At 37.1% G+C, this 12,449-nt stretch overlaps 1 protein-coding gene across 11 annotated transcripts in view; it reads right to left on the bottom strand.

Annotated features, from left to right (window-relative positions):
• ADAM22 (ADAM metallopeptidase domain 22) overlaps positions 1-12,449 on the bottom strand; it is a 131,729-nt gene that overhangs the window by 31,569 nt on the left and 87,711 nt on the right. For all 11 annotated transcript variants that reach the window (XM_085566336.1, XM_085566367.1, XM_021551750.3 and 8 more), the window contains exons 14-22: positions 10,812-10,863; positions 8,832-8,931; positions 6,041-6,112; positions 5,545-5,637; positions 2,933-3,013; positions 2,658-2,708; positions 2,326-2,389; positions 1,695-1,800; positions 527-643 (exon numbers count right to left, since the gene is read on the bottom strand). In XM_085566336.1, the coding sequence (XP_085422462.1) occupies positions 527-643; positions 1,695-1,800; positions 2,326-2,389; positions 2,658-2,708; positions 2,933-3,013; positions 5,545-5,637; positions 6,041-6,112; positions 8,832-8,931; positions 10,812-10,863 (736 nt within the window). The remainder of the gene's footprint in view (positions 1-526; positions 644-1,694; positions 1,801-2,325; positions 2,390-2,657; positions 2,709-2,932; positions 3,014-5,544; positions 5,638-6,040; positions 6,113-8,831; positions 8,932-10,811; positions 10,864-12,449) is intronic.

Raw genomic sequence — 12,449 nt, 5'->3', positions numbered from 1 at the left:
ATGAAACAAACCAAAACAGTGTATCTACACCAAAAAAATGAAATCATGAACACAAAGATCATTTTTCCTGTGAAACAGCCTGAGTTAGACAAAATTCAATTTACTTGTTTAGGACATAATTTTATCTTATGCTTGTGTGAAGCTATCAAAACATACCACGTCTATAATTAGAATTCAGCTACAATATAGCAGTGAATTAGGCTACCAGTTAAGTTTGGCAGTGCAGGCATATGTCTCAAGTATTCTGGGTACATGAAGCACTTCACAAATATTAAAGAATGTAAAATCACAGAGCCTGAAAGGTGCATTACATCTCTACAGGCAAAATTAACTACTGAGGGGACTGCAAAACTGCCCCACAGGCAGTTAATTTTCTGAAGCTTAACAAAGGTTGAACTGAACTAATGGCTATGTGTTAACAGGAAAAAAAATTAATGGAAACAGTTTCTCTCCACTTAGAAATGAGAACGCTGCTTTTTCATGCAAGATGGATATTGATTGTTCTGTTTGCAGGATTTCCAATTACCTGCAATTGTACACTTTTCCATAGTGCAAGATTGATGTTGTGATTTCACCATCCAGTTCTCCAAGTCTGGGTATGCTGGATATATTGGAGCACAGAAGGTATCCACAAAGCACATCCCTGCATTGAAAGAATAAACAGATGCTCATAAAAAATAAAGTTCAATGAAAATGGACAATCAAAAATATGATCACTAGCTTGGTAACCTATTTGTTATTCCCTGATTTTCTCCCACTGACAATAACTCCCATATGTGATGGTGTTTCCCAAGAAAACTCTTAGCTTGGAAGTTAGATTGGGTAAACTTTTTATAACACATAATCAAAAATGCCCTGAGTAATAACAAGCAGGGAGCTGTCAAGAACACACCACACCAAACTGATTTAATGATCTATTAAGATACAGTAACTGGTCCATAGAGGAGCAATAGATACTAATTCTAAATACACTCTCATAGGACACATATGTAAGAGAACTATAGACACCAAGTTTAATTCAACTGCTGAAGGGACTTCACTACTCATGTGTGGAGACTTTTGCACTGACAGAATAGTAGGGTCTAACATCTCCCATATTACTGAATATTTTTTACTTATGAATTTGTAATGGAGCAGAAGTAAGGTTAGCAAATCTGTGTTTAAAAAGTGGGAAGGAGCATTAGTTCACCTGTAGGCAGAACTAGAAATCAAATGTCATGGACAGAATGGAGAAATCTTAAAAAAGAGTTTCATAAGGTCTGGTGAAAGGTTGAGAAATTGGCAGAAATAATAAACTCCATATATGCACAATGTGAAAAAAATGCTTTAGGCAGCGACTTGCAGGAATATACTTGGAAAATTACAATACCATGAAAAGTGAACAAAACATAGCAGTGCAATGGCACAGCATAAAAAGTGAACACCACACTAAGATGTGAAACCAAAGGCTTCTCTCCTCTGCACTGATAACCCTCACTGAGGCCACTTTTGGTCCAAGCTTTCCTAAGCTTAGATGATGCTGTCTTGTCAGGGATCATCTCTTCTTGGCATCCTACTCCCTCCAGGACTTCTTGCACAAAGGTCTGCAGAAATCTGATCCATAGAGGGGCTTTTTGAGTCTCTTCATGGCAACTTAAGAACTGGATCAGGGGTAAGAATCTCATTCTAGTAGCTTTCTAAATGGATCGACTTACTGTTTATTGCACTGTATCCAAGAGTCCTTGTCTCTTCCACAGTTTCCTTTCTCAGTCCCCTCAATATTCAGCTTCTCATAGCAGTACCTGTCAGCAGCTGTCACTTCTAAAAACAGAAACAAATCTCTTCTAAGATGATGACTTTGAAAAGCCATGTCATGAGAAATGGGGATACACAATCAAAGCAAGCAGAGCTTCCCAGTTTGTGAACTGACACACTATGATCTGCAGGTGGCCCATGAAACCCTGCACAGTGTTCTTCTCCGTTAAAAGCTTTATGATGCCACCACTGGACTTTTGTTAAATTTTGTTCAGATTAATGAGAGTTTATTGGTCAAAAATGTCCCCACTGAAATAAACTAATGAACATGAGTACATGCTTCCTAGTTGTTATTAATGAGAACTAAAGTTTCAGATTTCAGAACAAATACCAGTAAGTTAACCAACACTAGAGAAAGAGCAGGAAAAGAGGATGGAAAGACAAAATTATGAGTGAAAGAAAGGGAGAGACATACTGTTCTAGATGTTTTCAAAAGTTCTCAGTATGTCACTTCCATAATTTTTCCTAGCCAAGATAGTCTTTCAAGTCACATGTATTACAACCAACTTTGAAACAGAAACATTCACTTACTTTCACCCCAGATATATTTACATTGCCGGTCCCTGGTTTTACATCTTCCTCCAAAGCAAATACCCTAGAGAGAAAGAAAAAAAACACAGAAAATATTTCAAATTACTTTATTTTCCAAAATATGTATTTCTATAATAGAAAGATTAGTCACACACTTTGAGGCAAAGAATATGTGATTCTATCTTCTTTTTATTAGAAATATGACTAACATCCAAAAGTCATGAATGTTAGCTCAACTGTCCCAAGTGACTTCCAAAGATCCTAAAACAAAATCCATACAAAGCAATCTATAATAGAAGAAAGAATGTAAAACAAACTGAAATCCTAATTACCTGTCTGTTATCACATGAATATCCATCCATTTTATGAATATTAGGAGAACACTATAGAAAGAGAAAATAATTAATAGATCATATATCAGATGAACATGAAAGCAATTTATACAACAAAAGTCATATGAAAAATCATTTCAGTATCATTCTGGTTTTTTTCAGCATCAACTGATTTAGCACAATTTTTATACACAATACTGTACAAAACATTCATAGTGATTTTGAGATTACAAGTGGGGTTCTTTTGTTTCATGAATAGGAGACATAAAAATCACCTGGCTGGAATTTCCTGTGCAGTTCTCTGCAATATCACAATCATTCACTGCTTCTCGACACAAAACTCCTTTAGGTTCAAACTGGAAAAAGAAAGCATAGAAAATTAGTGTCTTAGTTTCTCCATATCTTGTCTTAAATGCAATGCTTCCTTACAGTTCTATCTAAAATAAAAAATGGGAAATATTTACATACCGACTGAAGTGGGAAGATTCTCTTTCCTTGGTGTGTATGCTGCACCACTCAAGCCATTTACTGGTGCAAGTGGTACCCCTCACTCTCTGAGGCACCCCCTCCCAAGGGTGTGGATTGTGGGGCCAAGCAGGAGAAGACTCTCCTGGGACAGAGGACCCCTGGGGGTGTCCAAACCAATACTGCAGTGGCTGGCAGCTTTATTCATTTGCCACTTTTCTCCAAGGAAGTCTTTTTCCTGAACCAGCTCGGGGAGGGGCCGATTTAATCTGCTTTCTACAGGAACCCCTTCAGAGGTTCTCTCCCAAATTTGCCCTAAACCAGGACAATTATCCTACCAGATCACTGTGCCTTTTGTGACTATTTTACTCTTTTTTACAGAGCAGAAAAAGTCATCCTGATCTCTCTCTAGGGATGAAGAATACCACAGAGCTCTATGTATAACACTTTGGTTATTTTAATCCCCCATTATTGTTGCAGAACAGGAACTATTAATAAGTACACTGGATTCTGTACATTTGACACCATTTTTTAAGGGACTGGATATTTAACAATGAAAAGTGTACCAGTAACCTAATACAGACATTTTGGCTAAAGAATTATGTGCTAAGTCTCAAGACCTGGAAAAGAAGGAAGACATCTCATTTGAGGCAATTTTTAATGTTTCTGGTCATAGACATATTACAGATTCCTTATTTTTCCTCAAAAGTTTTCTTAAGACTGTGAAACCCAGTTCATTTTGCAAGCCTGTGCCTGTGATTTTTTTTCTTTTTTTGGATCTGCGTGCACATACATTTTTGGGGGGACAACTGCTAATTCCAAGCTGGTGTGAACAGGCACACATCAGTGGAAGAGCTAGGCTACAGTACTTTCTCAACCCTCAGCTTCTTTTTTCCACCAGTCACTAGAAAAATGCAGACACAAATGCTGTCAGAGACACTACAGGATTCTGGGACATATAATTACCATGTATTGCTTGCAACCCATTCTTCACTCCTGCTTTCAGGCAGGATATTACAGGGGAAAGTAACCCCAAGTTTGGGAGTTATTACATAGAGTCTTTTGAGTTGTTCTGATAAACACTGTAGTAAAATTCTACTTTTCTGTTCAGTCACTCATCCTTGCCACTCTGAAAGAAGATAAATCCTTCTCTCATTTGCAAAAAAATAAGATAGGTATACAAAAGCTTTGTTTTGTTCTGATAGTCTTTAATGTGGTACCTATGCAACTTTGATTCTTGAGCAAAATTCACCCACACTGGCAATCTGCTGATTTTTAAATTATTACATTTAAAAAGGGGAATGTGCTTAGGGAAATGTGATGTGTTCCAGCATAATCTGTGCTTTTTCTTTTTTTTAACATTAGGATGAGGACAAAGTCAAGAATGTGATCAAGAGTTATTATTAATGATCCTCCTAAGGGAATGAAACCCTCAAATGTGCAGAGACAAAGATAAAAATATCACACATAGTACACCACAGTTTTAACTACATTAAAACTAATTATCTTTATTACTAAACTAGTACAAACAACTACTTGAAGTCATATTTAACAGGGCTCCCTTACAGCCATGATCTGGTTAAATCTCCTTTTACTATTTACTGATGTATCAAGAAGAATAATTTACAGTTTACATAGGGCTTGATTCCCTTTACTCAACGGGATTTCAGTCAGTCCAAACATAAGGAGACACAGGCAGACCAAACTGAAACTGAAGTCAGGTGTTGTTTAGATGAACCTTTCTGAGTAATTCTGCTGGCTGCGCTTTTGTGTTTTTTACTCTATCCTTCCCTCAGACACTCTGTGGTGTGATTTTCCCATTCAGTCTCATGGGGCAAATCCAGAACAACACATATGGATGGCACTGGGAGTGGCACCTGGATAAGGATGTGCATGTTCACAGAATGACAGAATGGTTGGGGTTGGGAGGGACCTTAAAGATCATCTAGCTCCACCACCACTGCCAGGGGCAGGAACACCTTCCACTTGCTCAAAGATCCATCCAACCTGGCTTTGATCACTTCCAGGGATGGGGCATCTGCAGCTTGTCTAGGCAATTTGTTCCAGTGACTCATCATCCTTATAGTGAAAAAACAAGGACATCTAATGAAACCTTTATGGTTAATTTATTCTTTAAGCAAGGATGTCTAATGAGATCTCATAGAACTTCAATCTGATTCAAACTTGTCTGAAACTGGAAGGATTCAATTTACCTCTGCATTTGATGACAGTCCCTGCCCCAAAAAGCCAAGCCTAAAAGACAGAGTACAGCCTCAGAAAAATCAGATTTCAGCCAGTTTTAAAAGGTAAGCTTTCAGAAGAGTAATCACAAGGTCTGCAAGGGAAAATACAAGTGCTGTAGTGCCTGCACCACCTGGATGCATTCCCACCAGGCTGCTACAGTGAGGGTCACTGCCCTTACCCGGCACTTCCGACAGCAGAGCCCGTTGCTGCACTGGGAGCCCGCGGTCAGGGTGCAGGTATTGCAGCACTCTCCTCCTTCACTGGCACACTCCTGAGGAACACATACAGAACAGAATACATGGGAAAAGCACATGAACCCCAAGCTCTTATTACTGCTCTTAGCATGCTACCTGAATGGATTTTTTTCATTCCTTTAGGCACCTAGAGGCAGAAAAAGGCATATACTTGTGGAGCATGAAACTGCTGCTTCCTGTGCAAGACAGAAAATAATTTTTCTAACTTTATATTGTCATTAAATACTAACAGCACTGATGAGTGTTTCCACCTAGGAAAATGCTTTCTTTCTTGCCTCTGAAGGTCTGATTCTGCACAGGCAGCTATTATTATGAATCCTTGGGCACACAACCTTCACCTTGCTTGTCTTCTTTCACTTATCATGAACAGCAGCAATGTGCAGTACCAACTCTTGGACAAATCTAGTACATCACACTTACCGCTATTGTCCCACAGTCACATTCCTCTCCATCTTCCACAAAGCCATTGCCACATTCTGGAGGATCCAGAAGCTGCATGGAAATTCAGAAATCAAAGGGCATGTCTCTTTTAAGGGAATTATTGTCATATTTGCTCAGTACAACATGGTTTTTAAGCTAGCTCTCCAAATGCATTAACTGAAAAACAGTTCCCACAACTCAGGGACACACAGAGTGACACAACACAATTGAAACATACAGAGAATGAGCACTCCTGAAAATAAATACAGCAATGCTACCGAGTCACATGGTATCTTCTGTGCATAGGTGTCAGCTTTACAGTAAATTCTGTTTGAGCAGAAGTTACAATGAAGAAAAAAAAAGCTATGAAAATAAAGGAAAAGGAAATAAAGATATGACAATTTCATTATCTTCATAGTGGTTGCAATTGGTGTTGTTCTGGAGTTCAAGAGACAATGACCAAAAGGTTAAAGCCTGCACTGTAAGTTCAGAAGTAATAGCCATAAAAAGCAGTCTTTTTAGTGGCTCAGAACTGCTTGGGAAGCAGAGATGCTCAGTTTCTTTGTCAGTTTCTTTTCTTGCAGTTGGATTCTTCTTTCCATTTTCCTCTACCACAGTTGGGAACTTTCACAGTTTTCTGTAAGTATATATCACACACAGGTAGATATGCACAAAAAGGATGATGAAGATTCCTCCCTTTCCTTTCAGCCTTCCCACCGGACTCTAACTTAAAAGATCAAAATCTTTATATTTGTATGCCATAACCTTTTTTAAGGGACACTGATATTCTGTTCTTTCCAGTCTAATTTTATCTGTCTTCCTGAAACTTTTAAAGGTAGTTCTTCTAAAAGAAAATATTTTTTTTTTTCCTTTGGACATAAGAAAACATAATAGTGTGTCACCAGACTAACATTTTGCAGCTCAGCCTTCAAGTTCTCCAATTAAACTAGGATCATTCCAAAAACCCCTCTGCTCCTGAGCCATCTGCACAAGTACATTGTACATGGTGCAGAGCATTTCTCACCAGCTGCTGCCTTTCTGTCAGGAGTCCACAGGATGGAGCATCACCCCACGTACCTCACTGTGCCACAAACCACAGCCTGGCATAGGCTGATGTGTTATTATTACATCCCCTATTAAAATGGAAATTTGACTACAGCATGCAATGCATACGTAGAATTTAACATAAAATGTATGCAAGCCTTTAGAATTACTAAAGAGCTGCTTAAACTGCTTGTTTCCTATGTATTTTTCCAGAAAGCATAACTTCTTCAATATCTCTTGGTGTGTTGCACAGCAGAGACAAAGAGATAGCAGTAACAGAGAATTCTGCCTTGAAATACTGGGCCAATGTGCTGCAGTACATAGGGACAGCTAAAAATGAAATTGAAGAAAAAAATCTGAACATTAAAAGCAAATTGGATAACCTTTCCCCAAAGTCATATCATTCACCCAATCATTTGAAAAGTGCATATGTTCAATCTGCTCCAGCAGCCATTGATAGGATGTTTGAAATTATAGCTGATCTAAGAGTGGAGCACTGCCAAACACTGCATCTTGTCACATCAGCTTTCCTTTATCTCATAATGCTTGAAAAACAAAAACAAGTTTGTGTCTCACCACCCTTGCTAGGAAACACCTTTGACAGCATTGTTAATTAGACAGACATCCATTGACAAAACATTTCAACCAACCCAAACCACAATGCATAAAAGAGACTATATCACCCTGGTTTCCACATCTAACTCACATTTAGGCATGTCATCAAAAAAAAAAAAGCAACCAAAAAAACTAAAGTGCTGCCAAACTAAATTGAAAGGAGAGTAATTGCTTTTTCCAACTCACAGATGTGTAAATGAACACAATCACTAAAATAAACCAAGTAAGACACACTACACTATATAAACAATAAGCTTGGCAAGTAAATAAGTCTACCAGTATTTCTCTCCACCTTTAACGAGATAGAAAAAAACAAACTTCTAAAACTCAGGTACATTTTAAATAAGAAGTTTTACATCTAATTAACGAATTACAGTGTTTTCTCTATACTTTTAATAATATATTCTTTCATCAAAAGGGACCTTTAAGAGATAAGCAGGTTTAGCTTGTCCATATTTGATGTTTTCTCTTTCCTTCTTTAAGTTTTATTGAAATTCTGTGGTTATCAGAAGATGCAGTTTTTCTCATGTTCACCACAAGGAACATGCATCACTCCTGAAATTACTTTCTTCTCTTTTACATCTGTGACCACTTCAGTTACCAGATAAGTCTTTTTTCCACATTGAACTATCTTACTGCCTTAGCCTCTTTCCCTTTGCTTGTTGAATGACAGACATTAAATACAGGTTAACATTAATTATGTATAGAAAAGAGTCAAGATCATTATCCTGCTTGCTTTACATTTTAACACATGCTTCAGCAAATGGAGCAGTAATATACCAAAACACTGGGGCAAATCCTGCATTGCAGACCTATTTTAAATAAAAAATCATATTGTATTCACAGTATTCAGAACAAATTGTGTGAGGGATGAGTCTTGATCAGAGGCTGTGAATACTCTACTGGATATGAAACCACTTTATCAGAAATTTATTTTAAAGTAATTTCTAAACTATTATGGACTAAAATAATCTACTTACACCCATATGTTACCAGACTAGTTAGAACTTAGAGAGAACCAGAACTATCAAAACTACAGGTTTTTTTCCAACATTATAATTTTCATTTTTCTTGTTTTCATCAAAATCAGCAATAGAATAGAAATCATATTAAACATTAAATTAATGCTTACTTTGGTTGGTTTATTGAAAAGGCAGGCTCCACCTCCATTGTTTAAAAATTCATGATACTCTTCAATATCACACTCAGAGAACTTGCTTGGAAGATAGTACCTAACAGAATAAGGTAGAAGGATTACTTTCTCTGGTGCTTTTTACACTGTTGTTGTTTTTTTTTTTTTTTTGAAACAGAAGAAATATAATGTTATACTTCATAAAAATAATGAAAACATGCTGTTCAAAATCAGAGTGACTGTAAGTCTATCTGACTTTTCTATTTCTTTTGATTTAAAAATCCTTCCACTAAATAACAAGGAAATTTCAACAATGACACAAAGCTCATGGCATGTGAGAAGTCTAGAATATTTCACTAAGTTTTTACATGCTAAACAGCACAAATCTGATTAAAGTGTGTAGTTTGCAGAAGTATGACTTGTTCCACTAACAGGCCTGATCCCAGAAATACATTTATTTCCTCCCATGCAAAGTGCAGGAGAAAAAGACAGCTTATAGTTTGTTTCCCTCTTAGAGGAAATGGTTCCCCTGACCCACAGAATTTTTATATAATAGAATTATGCCATTTTAAACATGATTCTAGCAAACACCACCTAACATTTCAGCTTCCCTCTGTCATATGTCCCACTCAGTAAATTTCAATTGAGTACAGAGTGCCCCTGAGGCACTGTGCCCCACCTAAAAATATGTGATGCAGAGAATATTTGCATGGATCCTATTCACAGGGAAATAACTTTTCCCAAGGCAATTGCAGTGATCTTTATATTCAGGTCCATAGTCATGAAAGTACTTATGCTTCAAGGAGATTTTGGAGTCTCAAAGGCTTTCCTCTATCACCTCACCACTGGATATAAAAATATTAGCCAAAGTGCTATCCTGCACTGCTGAGAGAGATAGTTGCCAAAACATAATTGGCTTTTCCACCTGCAATGCTCATTAATTTGGCCTAAACACTACAGAGGCTGTAGATTTCACCAAAGTTCAGCAATAAGCTAGGTAAATACAAGGCTTTTTCATGTACCAAATTATGTGAAAGGTTTGAACTTCAGATAAAGAATTTAAAGGCCCTAACATGGGAATTTATAACTTTTATAAGAATCAAAAATGCCTCTCAGACTGGGTTTTTAACTTACCAAAAACCAGAAAAATCCTACCAGGTATGTTTTCAGGTATTCTAAGATGAAAAGGGCACCATTCACAATTTCATAGAGGTTTGAATAAGACATACTTCTTTGCTCAAAATTTTTCTGATCACAATGCTATTGTGAAAATGTGTGGATCCATTCAAAATTAGTTAAAAACTGAGCCCTGTCTACATCTAAAACTAGAATACAATGTAACTCACATCTAAAGCTAGACTACAATGTAATTCATATGCCTGATAATAGACAGGCCTGTAATAAAAACTATTAGGGTTCAGAACGTATCAAATTTCATCAACCAGCAAAAATTTGCAGATTCACCAGTCATTGTGTTAAAATCTCACAAGTGACACTACACATGGGTATGAACATACTCAACCTCCAATGGGGGCAGTTTTTCTAACAATATCACACAAACTGTGTGATAAAAAGTGATAGAGATAGATGAAATATTCCAACAAAAACACTGAAAATGAGACATGCCTCAAAAATTTGATTATAGGATTTCAAGAATTAGGGTGTGTCATTGTTTTGGATCTCAATAGCAATTTGCATGAGAAAACAAGCCTGTTTCTGCTTCTCTGCAATGACCTGGCTTGACTGTTGAGCCTTGTGCTTTCCAAGTTAAATCAGCATTCACCAAAAATCCTCACATAGCTGTCTCATGAACTCACTTATTCTCACATTTCTTTAAAGGTGTCTCTATATGGTATGTACCTAATACTTTACGATCTGAAAATTGAGTCATCAAAAATATTCTGCTGAACCACAAAATAGAAAATTTTCCATTATTTCACTGCATGAAAACCATTACTTTTCTCTAGTGAAATGCCTTACCCCATATCTCCCATTATGCATCCAGACCACATGTCCTCACATTTACATTCACCTGCCCAGAAAAATAAAAAGGATAAAATAACAAGTTACATCTTAAGTCTTGTGAGTCCAAAATAATACAATTCTTATCATGAAAAGCACACTGTACTCAATTCTATTTCGTATTTCCAGACAAGTTGAAAAGAATAATTTGCTGGCTTATATGCACACTTTAGTTTAAGTTTATCAGTGCATCTTGCCAAAATTTTTAAAAACTCTACATGATTCTATGCAATCCTGAGCTTTGAAAATATGTCCTGTTTTTCTTTCCTTCTCTTAAAGGAAAATGCAGTGTTTGCCTTCTGAACTTGCAAATCATGAGTCAGCTTTCTTGTCTTCTCCTTTGTGATAATACTCATTTCCCAGATTTTCAGAGCTAAAAAATTTTCAGAGTTTCTATTATTTTTAGTTCTCTTCTTCAACTATGGTAAGGTGATTCTGAAAATCTTCCCTTGGAAAACCCCAAACAAGAATTCAGACCAAAAAAAAAAAGCATGGAATGATCAATGAACACAAAATAGTAGAGCAGGATCTATCAGCTTCTTCCTCTGCTCTTACTCCCTCCCTTCTTTCCTCCCCTGCTTACCTCCCTTCCCCATACAACTTCCTTCTGTCCTGCCAGCTGGGATCACTTTACTCTGGTCTCAATCCTCCTTTTTCAAACCTGTGTCTTGCTTTAATTTCAGTAGAAATGCTTTCCACTTGTATGTTCCATAACTTCTCTTACTGTATACATGATCAGTTTATTGCTTCCATTTTAAAAGTACAATTAGAAAGCAAACAAAGCTCTAACAACTGCATTCTCCTCTCTCCCTACCAAAACAGTGCCCTAACCCTCTCAGCCATTAAGAAAGGGAGTTGCCACTATTATAATTTTCACTTTTACCCTGCCCCTACATCCACTCAAAACTATGTGGCTGGAAAATGAATACTGAGCATGTCTGTATGATAGAGCATCGGTCCTACATCTCTGAGTATTTTAAAAGATAGGATTAATCTGAAAAAAAAACCCTTTAAATGCAGCTGTATCTCTGCATTATATATTGTCTTTACAATGCCTGAAAAAAAATTCACTAGTCAATAGAGTAATTTATCTTTTGAAACATAGGCCACATAAGCACACACAGTCCAGTAAGTCCATATCCCAGTTTATTTTCTAAATTATTTCAAAACTGTATTTTTATTTTAATCATATCAAGCTGGGACTTCATATAACACGGAAGGGGGAAGGCAAAGTGCTTGTTCTGGGCACAATGGTGGGGATTAAAGCATTGCAGGTAAACAGGCATAACCAAGGAGCTGAATACCGAGGTTACAGCAGAGAAGTGGAAGCAGTAGGGTAGCAAATACTGGATATTTGGGTAATCTACAAGAGGAAATCAATCAAGGAAAACAGATAAAAGCTGTATTGTTTGAACTGTTCTATATACCAGTACTGAGGAGGTTCCTCATCATACCCTGATCTCATAATGTATATTCCCACACTCGTGTCATAAGATGGCAGCCATTTGGTCTGTAGGTGGGACACCAGTCTCCCTGAAATGAATGGAAGTGGCAGGCACTTTTATGGTCTATTTTGGTTGAAATGGCGACACCAGT

This window comes from Lonchura striata, chromosome 2 (genome assembly GCF_050655825.1).
Source record: "Lonchura striata isolate lonStrDom1 chromosome 2, ASM5065582v1, whole genome shotgun sequence".
In the NCBI taxonomy this organism is placed as follows: Eukaryota; Metazoa; Chordata; class Aves; order Passeriformes; family Estrildidae; genus Lonchura; species Lonchura striata.
Note: the sequence above shows the minus strand (reverse complement) of the source record. Positions and strands in the feature narration are given on the sequence as shown.